Source organism: Hyperolius riggenbachi, chromosome 10 (genome assembly GCF_040937935.1).
Source record: "Hyperolius riggenbachi isolate aHypRig1 chromosome 10, aHypRig1.pri, whole genome shotgun sequence".
NCBI classification, from domain to species: Eukaryota; Metazoa; Chordata; class Amphibia; order Anura; family Hyperoliidae; genus Hyperolius; species Hyperolius riggenbachi.
The window spans coordinates 199,272,294-199,287,768 of record NC_090655.1 but is presented as its reverse complement, the minus strand read 5'-3'; the positions used below and the strand labels follow the sequence as shown (position 1 = coordinate 199,287,768).

Here is a 15,475-nt window from a genome sequence, read left to right as displayed (position 1 = left end):
TATTTCTGCCGCCCGGACGTCAAGCTCACGGGCGGGCGGCTGCTCTGCTGCGGTGCCACGCTCCCATGTGCGCCCCGTGGTGTCCCCCGGTAGCCCTGGGATCAGTGAACGGGAACATGGTTCCCGATCACCGATCTGTGTCCCTCGCAGAAAAACCGAAGCGCTCTTACAAGAGGCTTCAGTTTTTCTGCCCGGAAAAATTTCCGCATCCCCCTTGTACTTCCGCCTAGCGAAGCACAAGGAGGGGGAAAAAAAATTCAAGGTGGCCATTTTGTGGCCAAATAGTAAAACTACATCTACATATTTTTTTACATTACAATTTACACATATAATAACATTAAAAATTAACTGTTTATTTTTCCCACACCAAAATATTACACAAATAAAATTTTTAATGGAAAAAAAAAATAAAAAAAAAAAAGACAAATGGTTACCTAAGTGTCTGAACTTTTTAAATATGCATTTGAAGGGGATATACTACGAACATTTTTTAAATTATAAGCTTGTAAATAGTGATGGATGCAAAACTGAAAAAATGCACTTTTATTTCCAAATAAAATATTGGCGCCATACATTGTGATGAGGACAAAATTTAAATGATGTCATAACCGAGACAAACGGGCAAATAAAATACATAGGTTTTAATTATGGTAGCATGGATTATTTTAAAGAGAATCTGTACTTTAAAGAGACTCTGTAACAACAAAAACCTCCCCTGGGGGGTACTCACCTCGGGTGGGGGAAGCCTCCGGATCCTAATGAGGCTTCCCACGCCGTCCTCTGTCCCACGGGGGTCTCGCCGCAGCCCTCCGAACAGCCGGCGACTGTGCCGACTGTCAGTTCAATATTTACCTTTGCTGGCTCCAGCGGGGGCGCTGTGGCGACTTTCGGCACGGAAATAGACGGAAATACCCGATCTCCGTCGGGTCCGCTCTACTGCGCAGGCGCCGGAAACTTGCGCCTGCGCAGTAGAGCAGACCCGACGGCGATCGGGTATTTCCGCCTACTTCGGCGCCGAGAGGCATCAGAGCGCCTGCGCAGGAGCCAGGAAGGTAAATAATGACGTCACCGCTGCCCGGACTGCACGGAGGGCTACAGCGAGACCCCCGAGGGACGCAGGACGGCGTGGGAAGCCTCATTAGGATCCTGAGGCTTCCCCCACCCGAGGTGAGTACCCCCCAGGGGCCGTTTTGGCGTTACAGTTCCTCTTTAATATTCTTACAATAAAAAGCATACCATTCTATTCCTTATTTTCTCCTGTGCCCCTCTGTGCTGCTTCTGCCACTCCCTGCTGCAATCCTGGCTTGTAATGAACAGTTTTAGGCAGTGTTTACAAACAAATGACATAGCTTCTAACCAGAGTATCATAGGCTGTGAACAGCTATCTGGTGTGACTCATGCAGAGCTTGGAGGGGGTGTGTAAAGCTTCTGCCAATGACAAGCTGTGCTGCACATTCCACACATTCCAGCCTCTGCCCGACAGACACGACAGAGGAAAGGAGATAAGATTTATTACAGAGACAGTGCAAGTAGGAAAGGCTGCAGTAAGACAGACCACATTAGAACAGTAATAGGAACGTATAGGACAGAAGAAATAAGGCACAACATTTTGTTACAGAGTCTCTTTAAAGTTATAATGGACGAAAACTGAGAAATCATGCATTTTTTTTCTTAATCCTGTTAAAATGCATTTATAAAAAAAAAATTCTTAGCAAAATGTACCACCCAAAGAAAGTCTAATTAGTGACAGAAAAAACAAGATATAGATCAATAAATTGTGATAAGTAGTGATAAAGTTATTAGCGAATTAATGGGAGGTGAAAATTGCTCTGATGCATAAGGTGAAAAATTCCAGCGGGCTGAAATGGTTAATGCGTCAGTGTCTGAATCACACACCTGAAATGAGCATGAGGCTAATCCAGACAAACTTGCATGCTTGTTTAGGGTCTATGACTAAATGTATTAGAGGCAGAGGATCTCCATGACAGCCAGGCAATTAGCATTGTTTAATAGGAAATAAAATATGGCAGCCTCCCATCCCTCTCACAGTCGGGTATCCATCAAAGGAAAACCGAGGTGAACAAGGGTAGTAAGGAGTTAACATACTTGTATACTTAAGGTGCCCATACATCTTGCGGGTTTGCAGTATGATCGACCATTCAATTCGATCATTTTATCGACTCAAGAGAGAATCGAGTGTGTTCCAGAACTCGCAGTTGATTAAATTGGCTGATATCATGTTGAGTCGACCAGCTTAGTCAATCGAGCAGGATGCAAGATAACTGTCAATCGCACAGGAATCGGCTACTGTTCACATATTATTCCATCGATTTTTGCATTCAGAACATGGAGACACAACATTGGTCAGATCGATCAGTGAAGGTGAATCACATAGGAATCGCTTGTAGTGTGTGGGTCACTAGTCCATCGACTTTCAACTATCCTGAAGTCTATTCCCCTATAAAGTTGATCGCTTTGTTGATTAAATCAGAATTGCTAGATGTATGTATTAAAGAGAGTCTGAAGCGAGAATAAATCTCGCTTCAGACCTCATAGATAGCAAGGGCACGTGTGCCCCTGCTAAACCGCCGCTATCCCGTGGCTTAACGGGGGTCCCTGATCCCCCAAATCCCCTCCGTAATGCGGGGGAGCGCTTCCTGGTTGGGGCAGGGCTAACCGCCGCAGCCCTGCCCTACGCGCGTCTGTCAGCGCGTATCTCCGCCTCTCCCCCGCCACTCTGTCTTCCTTCACTGAGAGGGGCGGGGGAGAGGCGGAGATCCGCCGCTGATAGACTCGACTGGAGGCAGGGCTGCAGCCGTTAGCCCTGCCTCCAGGAGCGACCAAGTCTGCGACCAAGTGTCGCAGTGGGGGGTTTGGGGGTCAAGGGACCCCCGTTTAGCGGCGCTATTTTAGTGGTTTAGCAGGGGCACACGTGCCCCTGCTAACTATGAGCTCTGAAGCGAGATTTCAGAGTCTCTTTAACTGTAATCCAGATAAGGACCCCCCCCCCCCCTCCCCTCTTTCATTCGGTTCTGCATGGCATAATTCAGTTGTAAATCCTCCTAGTCTTGTCCATGACTCATGTGGGTCGGGTCCTTTGGCCTGGATCCATTTTCCAGTTCAAAGGACGCAGTTGCCGCGCTTACGTTGCTAACAAATGTTTGGGATTGAACTACGCATGCCCATGATAACATGATTTATGGATCCAGATCAAACCCCAATAATAAGGCCCAGTGGGTCGTGAACCAGTCTGGGAGGATTTCCAGCTGTACTGTGCACTTCGGAACGGGGTGGGGGTCAGACGGAGTCTTTATCTGAATTACATTATCTATACCAGTTTTAACTTCTTGCTATCCTTCTTCACCTCGGTTTTGCTTTAAGGGTGACAGCAATTGAACATGTGTGCATAGCTTTTTTTTCTGGTAATGTCGATGACTGATTCTCAGATTTTGGTCAGAATGAGGGCCCAGTGACAGTTTTAAAGATAATCTGTACTGTCTGATTTGTACAGTAAAAAACATCGATCGAGTCACTGTAATCTCCTGGATCCCTCTTTGCCATTTCGGCCGCTCCCTGCCGTGAGCCTGGCTTTTAATCGCCAGTTTTAGGCAGTATTTACAAACAAAAAACATTCGCGCCAACCAGGAAGTGATGTTTGTGTGTGTGCGTATGTATGTATGTATGTATATGTATGCATATATATATATATATATATATATATATATATATATATATATATATATATATATATATATATATATATATATATATATATATATATATATATATATATATATATATATATAATGTTACAGCATACTACAAGTTTTTATTACGTAGTGAACTCCAGTCAGGGACTCTCAGTTTCTCAGCATGGGAAGCTCCCTTCCCCCTCAGACAAGCTGAAGTTGAGAGCAGAGAGTTGTCTGGGACTAATAAACAAAGCGCACACACAGAGCGTGGAGGGGGCATGCATAACTTCTCCCTATCACAGCAGAGGCCGTGCATTCCTCTCTGGCTCGACAAGGCTTGACAAAGAAAAGAAGATTAGATATATTACAGAGACAGTGCAACTAGAAAAGGCTGCAGTAAGCCAGACCACATTAGAATAGGTATAGGAACTTATAGGATAGAAGAAATAAGGCTGAAAATTTTGTTTTTTTGAGTCTCTCTAAAAAAAATCATTGCTACTAAATTTTGAAGAACAGTTTATCAGGTCTAAATTACAAGTTTTGTTCTTATGCATTACAACTTAGAACAATTCTTCAACCATTTCTGCCGCCCAGACGTGATGCTCACGTCCGGGCGGCTGCTCTGCTGCGGTGCCGCGCTTTGGCACGCTTCTGTGCTGTCCCCCGGTAGCCCTGGGATCAGTGAACGGGAACATGGTTCCCCATCACCGATCCGTGTCCCCAGCAGAAAAACCGAAGCGCTCTTACTATAGAGGCTTCAGTTTTTCTGCAAAAAAAATTTTCCCCGCCCCCCCTTGTGCTTCTGGCTAGCGAGAAGCACAAGGAGAAAAAAAAATAAACTTAAGGTGGCCATCTTGTGGTCAAATAGTACAACTACATTACATATTTTTTTACATTACAATTTACACATATAATAACATTAAAAATTAACTGTTTATTTCCCACACCAAAATATTACCCAAATAAAATTTATGGAAAAACAAAAAATATAATAAAAAACAAAAACAACAACATAAATAGTTACCTGAGGGTCTGAACTTTTTAAATATGCATTTGAAAGGGGTATACTACAAACATTTTTTAAATTATAAGCTTGTAAATAGTGATGGACGCAAAACGGAAAAAAATGCACCTTTATTTCCAAATAAAATATTGTGATAGGGACAAAATTTAAATGGTGTCATAACCGAGACAAACGGGCAAATAAAATACATAGGTTTTAATTATGGTAGCGTGGATTATTTTAAAGCTATAATGGACGAAAACTGAGAAATAATGAATTTTTCCATTTTTTTTCTTATTAATCCTGTTGAAATGCATTTATAAAAAAATCTTTGCAAAATGTACCACCCATAGAAAGCCTAATTAGTGGTGGGAAAAAAACAAGATATAGATCAATAAATTGTGTTAAGTAGTGATAAAGTTATTAGCGAATGAATGGGAGGTGAAAATTGCTCTGATGCATAAGGTGAAAAATCCCCGTGGCCTGAAATGGTTAATGCAGATCAGATTCTTTTTTAAGACATGTTTACTTAAATGCTATGTTGTCTTATTTGAGTTAGTTTTCTTTCAACATTAAACTGACATCCCCTCTTGTCATTGCCAATCTTTTCTTGTCTTCAGGCAATGGAATCTTCCCAGCAGGCAGAGGAACTAAGGACCCAATTGGAACAGTCACAGAAGAAGCTGCAAGAGCTGCGGCAGGAGATCATAGAGAACAGCGCTGGTCGAGAGAAGGACTCCTTCAACTACAAGAGAGCACAGGTACAGATGGCTCTCTGAGTTTTAGGCTGTTCCATTGAGCTTCTTACCCTCTATGACCGAAACTGGAATTTAGACATTTATATTCCAGCAAGGGATGAATATGAAAATGAAACTAGCAGGAATCTTTATTACTTTGAGCCAGATTGAAGGTCTGAGCCATTCAGCTCCCCTGTTGGGGGAGGGGGGGTATGGTTGAGAACATTGCAGGTGTGGATACATATGGACAGAGGGAAAACTAAGAAGAAGCTTGATTAGGTAAAGAAAAAGGGGTTGTGTCAATGGCTAAAAGGTAGTCAGAGTGATTAATCCATCAGATCCCAGAATCTTGTCTGGCTGTCACAAGTCAAGTCCCGCTTCCCATGATGTCATTTGCATCTACCCCACCTAATTCACTTATGCAGTCTCTATGTCAGTCAACAAGATGGCACACAAAGTGTTCTCCCTCACTTCATATCCATGTGACACTTCTGGCGCTTTTGTTTGTATTTAACAATATTCTTGTTTTTATTATGTGGGTTTGTAGGAAGACATCTCACGGCTGCGGAAAAAGCTGGAATCCACCAAGAAACCTGATCTGGTGCCCACTTGCGATAAAATCTTGATGGAGGAGATCAAGGAGTTCAAGGTAACCCTACATGTAGCAGAAGTCATTACGTTCTGTTACTATTTGGAAATACTGAAGATAACACCAGGCTTGAAGGTGCCAACTAATGATACAAACTTCATTGAGCAATCTTATCACATGTATTTAGTGGAAGGGTAAACTAAGGAAATATAGTTTGAATGGATCCTTTTAAGTAGCCCCTCATATTACATAGAAGTTGTATGATTGTACAATCAAGAATGTATCATTAGTAGGCACGTTTTGAGTTGAGTGCACATACTGAATCAGGACTGAGCTTGATCTGTCAGGCGACACTGAGGCACACAAGCATTGTGCAGACACCTCCCACATGTACAGCCGAGGGGTGTGTCTTTCTATGGAGAAGGGAGGAGAGACAACGGTATGACGGGAGGAGGAGGGAACAATATGCTTGGGTGTCATTGTCTCTAAAACATCAGGTGCATGTGACATCAAGACTTTGGATTCTGCATGAAAAACAAAAAATCCTGCAGAATTTACAACAGACAAAAAGTCACTAGAACCCACAGTGCCTGCCTCTGTGTCCGGACTCCTTTTCCGGGTCCGCGCACGCCAGGAACCGTGTGGGGCGCATACCCAGAAGGAGAGTCCAGACACAGTGGCGGAGAGCTAATGCATTAATACAGGGGCACGGGGGTACATGTATACAAGTGGAGACAGCGGCCAGGGGTGGCGGATGTGGTGTCACAAGGCCAATTAAATCTCTTGGGAATTGGTGTGCTGATGTATGGGCAGGCAACAGATCTTTCTCTCTGATCAGATAGAAATCTGTCTCTTGGTCAATCTGCCAATACATCGTCTAATGTATGGGCACCTTTAATCATAGATCCTGAACAAGCATGCAGATCAGATATTTCTGACTGAAGTCTGACTGGGTTAGCCACATGCTTGTTTCAGGTGTGGGATCCAGATAGTACTGTAGCCAAAGACATCAGCAGAATGCCAGGCAACTGTTCTTGGGCAAAATGAAATAAATATGGCAGCCTCAACATCCCTTTCACTCCAGGTTTACTTAAATAAGTTTATTTATGGTAAAACATGGACCCTGCCACTGCTCAGCATTGTCCTGTCTCTTACTAACCTTCTCTCAAATAGTAATCATTACTTCTCTCTTAATTCCTCTGCTTTTCCGTTTAGTCTCGACTCACCTGTCCATGCTGTAACTCCCGCAAGATGGACGCTGTGCTGACAAAGTGTTTCCATGTCTTCTGCTTTGAGTGTGTGAAGACTCGCTATGACACACGACAGCGAAAGTGTCCCAAGTGCAACGCTGCCTTCGGAGCCAACGACTTTCACCGCATCTACATAGGATGAGTGGGGATCTTGTCAAGGCCTTGCTGAGCACATCACTGATGATGCCTACCAAGTTTTCTTACTGGACAGACATGGCACCAGCCACGCCATCACTTTTCTGTAGGCTGTCTGGCACACTGCCAAAACACCTTGAAGATCTTTCATGTTGTTTCACAGGCAACATGAATTCATGCTCTCTTGTCATTTTTGCCATACAAGAAAAAGACCTCTGCTTTTGTGGACTAAATAACTTTTGATGCCATATTTTATGGTGACTGTATGGGTCATGAGCCTGTGTTTGTATGTATATATTTATTGCACTGGTGGAATCTTGTGTATCATCCCGAGAGGATGGTCACATTAATTTGAAATGAAATACATTCCCATGATGTTTCTCTTTTAATAAGGAGCTGTTCTTTTTTGTAATGTTTGGACTATTGGGAGACAAGTCTATTGGGGTTTTTAGATTCTTAGCTTAACGATAAGCTTCTGGTTGGTTTACATATAACGATTTATAAAGTGACCTATGATGAATAAAACCGGTTCCTTCCAAGGAGGGGAGTATAATAGTCACAACCACGTCATACATGCTTACCTCTGTCCCTGATTCCTTATATTCTAACGCTCAATGTAGTAGTAGGTCTGGAATGGCACAACATACTGTTGCTTAGGTGGGTGCATAACCTAGGTGTCAAGCAGCACCCGCAAAGCCATAGAAAAGTCCAAGGTTGGTGTGCACACACTTTAGTAAATGCTGAAGTGTTTTTTCTTCAAGGCATAAGTCAACACTGTAATTAATTGTTGTTTCGGGGCCACAGAGGGTTCCCATCATCAGTGCAGACGATATTGTCTGCACTATCTGATGAAGGGGACCCTCCATGGCCCTGAAAAATTGTCAACTGTGTGCAAACCAACCTTGGACGTTTCTATATTCTAACGCTGGTCATCAGAGGGGATGTTAACATCACCAGATCTGTATTGAAGGGGTTTATCAGAGTGAAGGCTGCTTACCATGTGGCACTGTGTTAGCACCACTGTCTCAAGCTGCTATTTCTGAGGTTACCTGACTGCTGTTTCAGAATTTGGGCACATGACCACTGTGGTAGAACATGGCCATGTGATTGCTGATTCAGAATTTGGTCATGTGACAAGCACTGGTGTGACTGAAGGAGAAAAAAAATTAACACATGACTTCCAGTGCACTTCTGGGAGTCGCAGGGTAACACACTGCAGCTTGTGCGTTACTTCTGTGGCGCCCAGAGCAGTTTTGTTGCATTGCACTGCGGACACTGTGTCATGGCTCATTGACTATAATGACAACCTGCAGTGGGGAGACTTCTGTGATGTGTTGAATGTAAAAGGGGTCTAAAGTGAGCACAAAGTAAAACTCAATCACCATAAGGGGCCAAAATCTACAACATAGTCTAAGTCCTGGGCCAACTTGATTTAACACTTATTGAACAATCTCAAACTAAGTGATGTAACTATATTGACTGTGAGTGGCCTGTTCCTCTCCTTCTGCAGAGTAGCGCAATGAAGCAGTTTAATATTTACATGCGCCAGTGCTGCTTCAAGTCTCCTCAGATCTTCCTGACAGCCACACATTCTATGCTGCATACCTCTAGCTTCGGAGGCATGTCACGTGATTGGGAGAAGGAGGTACGGAGCATTTGACTGCCAGGAAGAACAGAAGAGATAATGTACCACTGGAGCAGGCAAGCATTATACTGCTCCACTGCGCTACTCTGCTATGTTGAGAGATGGGGAGGGAGGTGTATAGAAGTGTGTATGATTTACCAGTTACCGGAAGGGGGGGGGCCTTGGATCCAAGAAAGGGGGCCCCATGCTAATTTCACTGGGAGAGGGTGGTGTCCTGTGGGTTATTACTGCACCCTGGCTCAAATGAAACTCGGTCACCAGTGTGCTCCTCTTGATGGAAAGGCAGCGTGCTGTCTTTCTTTTACTGGTGATGGGCATTGGAAGCTGTCGAGGCACACAAAATAGCCAGGAGGGTCGCATTCGGCATGTTGGCCTTATGTTTGACACCTAAGAGGTAGACAGAGTGCTACATTGTAGCAGGCACAATGATGAGGTATAACATGCCTTTATGATTACGCTCTGTGCCCATGCTGCACTTTTACACCTCAAAGTTATTAATGTGCAAATAAGTGAAATATGGTCCGGTGTTAATTGTGGAGCAGAAATGCAGACATCAAACAATCGTTGATTCCCGTGATATCGTGACTAACATGGTTTACTGCAAGCTTTCCAAACTTTGTTTCTTCTTCAGGCATTATACAGAACTGGGTCAGAGCCATCACTTTTAATGGAATTTAATAAAATTATAGAATTTACATTTATCTTTTCTTACTTGCCTATCCCATAAAACACAAGGTTTATATAGTTAGCATATTTTTTAGTGTGAAAGTGGGGCATATTGTGTCTCCCATCCTCAAGTCTTGACCTCTAATCTGAGTGAGGCCCAGTGCACACCAAAACCGCTAGCAGATCGTCAAAACGCTAGCGGTTTTTGGAGCAGAGAGCCGATATTTGGCCGGGTGCACACCGAGCGGATTTTGTATGTGATCCGCCGGCCGCATCAGCCAGTGAAAACGCTTGGCTATTGTATTTCAATGTGTGGTGCACACCGGCGGTTTGAGGTTTTTAGCAAACCGCAAACGTGCAGCAGGAGGCACGTTTGCGGTTTGCTAAAAACCTCAAACCGCCGGTGTGCACTAGCCCATTGAAATACATTAGCCAAGCGGATTTGCAGGTGGATGCGGCCGGCGGATCGCATCCAAATCCGCTCAGTGTGCCCCAGGCCTGAGTGATCGATGAGTCAGCCTGAACTATCCTTTATTAATTAGGTAGAATAATTGGTTTCATTCATTTTAGTCTTGCCTATAGTGTTTATTACACGGGCATTGGATCTGGTCTTGTCAACTTGATCTGTATTGCAGTTTTTATAAATGATCTTTTTGTGTACTACTTAGATCCTGCACTGTTTGAAAATGTATCCAACCTGTACACATAACCACATTTAGTACAGCCAACACAGGCATACATCCGTTTAACATTGCTTTTACCTATCCACTTACTGCCATTCCCTACTGTTCCACTTCTTATGCCAAAATCAGATCTTTCAAGTCGGTCCTTGAGAGTCTGTGCCCTTCTGGCTGTCAATAGGGGCGGGGTCCTACCACAGATGCCACCTTGGAATTGGACATCAGCATTTTCCACATTTAACTGGCCCAAGTGTGTACCATATCAAGACACTATTCTCTCAAAATTCAGTTGCCCACCATCTCTTGCAACTTCAAATACAAGAAGGCTAGATATTTCTACCACTTCCAGGGATACCAGGCTCTCTTGCAAGAATTGTCATAAGTAACCTCTGGCTTCAAACCTTGCACACATCCCTTCCAATTCACCATTCAAAGCACTCCTGTCACTACAGTTGCATTAACACCTATCAGCTGTCCATAAGGGCTGTCCATAATGCCTCTCTTCACCACTCCGGGATGGAAACTCAGCATGAAGAAGGGCATTGCCTGCCGTGGGTTTCCTATAAGTACTGGTCTGCATACATCTCCATTCTTCCTAATTTTGAGATGAAAGGATCAGCTCGTCTTCACTCCTAGTTAGATCTGGGACAAGGTCCTCCAGCACCCAAGGCTGAGACACCAAAAAGCTTCCCTCCCACCCCAGCAGGCACACACTGATTGCTGTTAGACTAAGAAGCGCTCCAAGGCCCTCAACACCTTAATCCCTAGTTATCTGGCTTGCAATCACTGCCATGTATCCCCTTTTCTTATTTCTGTCTGCTCCAAACACAATAGTGGAATGATAGCTGAGTGAGTTCTGCGCTTTGAGGCTGGAGCCTCTTCTGCCCCGGCCCTGCTCCTAGTATATGTCCTTGTAAAAACAAAACAGAGGACACCGAGAGCCCAATAGTGCAATATTGTCTGGTAAGCTCAATATATAAAATAATGTCAAAGGTTCTTATACACACAAAGGTGGGTTACCATCAGGCAACCACTTGACAGGCAGGTGGGGAGTATTAGTACCTGACCCCACTCAGGTATAAAAGTCGCTCTCTGTAGATAGAAAAATGGGGAAAGAACCCCTCCACCAGGGGTGGACTTAATAGTGCTGTAATATGTACGAACAGAGGCGCCAAGCAGAGTAAAACAATGTTCTAAAAATGATAAAAAGAGGGAAGTCGAGGTGGACTTACCTCCCTCTGGTAGTGGACATATACTCAAATGCAGAGTAAAAATATATATACAATTTATTCACCACTCCATAAAATCGCAACGCGTTTCGAGGTCAACAGTCCCGCTTCATATTTTTTTTTTTTGTTGCGTTTATGTTGTCCTATTCTAGTACGGATGGTTTGTGTTGTGCGGCCTACGTATTGCAAGTTGCAGGGGCATGAGATCAAATAGATTACATTCTTTGTTTCACATGAGATGGGTTGCTTAATGGGATATTGATTAGAGGTGGTAGTTGATGAGAATGTGGTTGTGATATTCACAAATGGGCATGCCAGGCATCGAGGGTTGTTACAAGGAGAAGAACCTGTAGGGTCGTCTACATTCGCGATCGGTTGCGCTTTGAGTCTGCTAGGTGCCAATAGGCTACGAAGATTAGGTGCACGTCTAAACGTGAGCTGTGGAGTGTTGGAAATGGAAGATCTCAGATATGGATCTGTTGTCAGAATATCCCAACGCGATTCTAGGATAGACCTGATGTTTTTATGTTGTGCACTGTATCTAGTTATGAAACGTGGGTGTAGGGCGGCAGTATCTGTATTGGTGGAAGTGTTGTTCGGAAACTTGGACGGAATAGTGGCTTTATATTTGGCATCTTTTATTAATTTTTTGGGATATTGTCTGTCAAGGAATTTATTGGTAAGGGTAATGGATTGTTCATGATAGTCTCTGGCTTCAGTACAATTGCGATGGATGCGGCGATATTGGCTGTAAGGTGTGTTTGTGGTCCAGGGGCGATGATGAAAACTGTCAAAATGTATAAAATTATTGGCGTCCACTTTTTTAAAAAAAAGTCTTAGTTTTTATACAATTGGATTCTATGAAAAGGGTTAAATCTAGGAAATCAATGGTTGTGGGATGGTGTTGTGATGTGAATTCAAGTCCAGCTGGATTTTTATTTAGGAATTCTAAAAAGGATGGTATGGAGTTTGGATCCCCTCGCCAAATGAGAATAAGGTCGTCAATATATCTCTTATATAATACTATGTTATGTCTAAACGGATAGTCGGGGGTGAGGAGGATATGTTCAAGGTAGCCCATTGATAAATTGGCGTAGGAAGGTGCAAATGAGCTGCCCATGGCTGTTCCGGTACGTTGGTGATAGAAATTGTCCAAAAAGGAAAATGTGTTGTGGTTAAGGATGAAATCTGCGCAATGTACAATGAAATGTTTTTGGGAGGTGGGCAAGTTGGAGTCTTGACTTAGAAAATGACTGAGAGCTGCTAAACCAAATGTGTGGGGAATATTAGTATAGAGGGATGATACATCGCATGATGGCCAATAAAAGTCTGTGTCCCAGTTTTGATGTTTGAGAAGTTGAATGAGGTGTTGGGAGTCTTTGAGATATGAGGGGAGGGTCTGTACATGTATTTGCAAGTGTTTATCTATGAAGCGGGAGAGATTACTGGTGGTGGAGTTGATGCCAGAGATAATGGGTCGTCCAGGGGGTTTTATCAGGGTCTTATGAATTTTGGGCAGATAATAAAAGAATGGCGTCTTGGGCTGTTGGTTTATAATAAAATTACGTTCATTTTTAGTTAACATGCCAGATAAGAAGGCCTCATTAATGAATGTTTTGAGTATTTTATTGTAGTCGGGTGTTGGGTCAGTGTCTAGTTTGTCATAATGATCAGTATTGTTTAAGAGTCTAAAGGCCTCTTCTAAGTAGTCTCGTTTGTTCAGGATCACTACTCCACCACCTTTATCAGCTGGCTTTATTACCAGGTCATGATTTTGTTTTAGTTGGGCGAGGGCCTGTTTTTCTCTGGTTGTCAGGTTGGATTTTTTTGGTATTTGGAAATTAAGTTTCTGTAGATCTTCTAATACCATAGTATAGAAAGTTTGGATATGGTTACCTTTTGATGCTGTTGGATAAAATCGGGTCCTACCCTTGAGTTGTGTAGAGATAAATTTTTCTATTTGCACTTCACCGGGATCAATGGTGACTATGGGAAGTGTGTCATTATTGGTGACAATAATGGGATTATTAGGGTTTTGGGTTTGTGTTTTAAAATTCTTTATGGCAAAATATTTTTTTAATGTCAGTTTACGGGTGAATGCATTAACCTCCTGAGCGATAATCCCGAGCTGAGCTCGGGTTATGTCGCGCAGGAGGAGTTCTCAGGCCCTGGTGGGCCGATTTGCATAATTTTTTTTTTGTTACACGCAGCTAGCAAAGTGCTACTTCCGATCGCCGCCCGCCGCCGTGCCGCGCAGCCCCCCCCCCCCGACCCCTTGCGCAGCCTGGCCAATTAGTGCCAGGCAGCGCTGAGGGGTGGATCGGGACTCCCTCTGACGTCACGACGTCCATGACGTCGGTGACGTCATCCCGCCCGGTCGCCATGGCGACCGGTGAAGCCCAGCAGGAAATTCCGTTCTGGATGGGATGTCCTGCTTACTCTGATCGCCGAAGGCGATCGGAGTGGGTGGGGGGATGCCGCTGGGCAGCGGCTATCATGTAGCGAGCCCAGTGCTCGCTACATGATTTAAAAACTAAAAAATTGAAAAAAAAGTGCTGCGCCACCTCCTGGGCGATCTTATTGTATCGCCCAGAGGGTTAAGGTCTGCAAACAGTTCGGAAAGATTGGAAGAATTTGTAGGGCACTATGAGAGGCCTTTTTCAAGCAGTTTGGTTTCATGAAAGGAGAGAGTGTGGTCTGAGAGATTGAAAATGTATTTTGTAACGGAACTATTGGGGATGTATTGGTCTAGGTGATTAATGGTTCCTTTTTGTCTCTTTTTTCTTTTACCTCTACATCCCCTTTTTCTAAATCTAGTAGCGGTCTCTTGATTGATTGTTTGAATTTGAACAGGGCATGTGTGGCTGTGGGGCTGGGAATAGGGAGGATGAGAGTGTTCTTGGTCAAGGTTGAAGGAAGTTCTAAAAAAGGACTCGTAGATCCCAAGGATTTGTGTGTGTTTTCAACAGGGCCGTTTTGGATGAGGCTGCAGGTGGTTGTTGCATGCGGAGAGGGTGCCGGATAAGTGGGTGGGTGGTAGTATATGTCCGTTCAATATTAAGACTATTCAATTCACTCAGAAATCGGTCCAACTCACCCCAACCTCCCTGCCAGACCAGGAGCCACATCATCATCAATATACCTTATCCAGAAAGCGATGTGCACCCCAAATAGACCATGCTGATGCACCTCCTGGTGCTCCCAGTAACCTAAATGGAGGCAAGCATAGGTTGAGGCACACGTTGCCCCCATTTACGCGCTGCTAATCTGTAGGTAAAGCCCGCACTCAAATATGAAGCAATTCTGTGTTGGGACCAGCTCAATCCATCCCTGATGAACTGTCTCCTCACTTGACGCACATAAGGATCTTGTGACAAGAAAAATTCTGCTGCTAAACCAACCTCTTGCGGGGTGGACATGTAAAGTGACTCCACAGTTTAAATGCGGAGAATTGCTATCTAGTATTCAAGGATACAGCATTTTTTTTTTTTTAAGCAAAAGGTCAGTGGCAACTTTTAAAATTTCATAGTGAGTGCTTGAAAAGATAGAATCCATTCAAAATAACCAAATGCATATAACTAAGGGAGCCTACTTATATTTTCCCAGCAGGTGGCGCTGTAGTTTTCATTTTGCTCACATTTGGACACTAGAGTGCAAGACCTGCATGCGAGACCTGAAGATATAAAGGCCCTTGTGGTGCTCAGTTCACTTTCAATTGTGAGGCAATCCTGGCACTTATTATTGATTAAAGTGCACATAGTGGGTAGGTTCACAGAAAAAGAGGATTATGGGTTATAGGATGCCACTTTCCTGTAAAAAAAAAAACAACTGAAAAAAGATTCTTGTTTT

At 43.7% G+C, this 15,475-nt stretch overlaps 1 protein-coding gene across 4 annotated transcripts in view; it reads left to right on the top strand.

Moving 5' to 3' along the window:
- The window catches only part of RNF20 (ring finger protein 20), a 69,564-nt gene extending 61,588 nt beyond the window's left edge, over positions 1 to 7,976 (top strand). For all 4 annotated transcript variants that reach the window (XM_068255607.1, XM_068255608.1, XM_068255609.1 and 1 more), the window contains exons 18-20: positions 5,316 to 5,456; positions 5,980 to 6,081; positions 7,237 to 7,976. In XM_068255607.1, the coding sequence (XP_068111708.1) occupies positions 5,316 to 5,456; positions 5,980 to 6,081; positions 7,237 to 7,413 (420 nt within the window). In that variant the 3' untranslated portion in view covers positions 7,414 to 7,976. The remainder of the gene's footprint in view (positions 1 to 5,315; positions 5,457 to 5,979; positions 6,082 to 7,236) is intronic.
- The last annotated feature ends 7,499 nt before the right edge of the window (positions 7,977 to 15,475 follow it).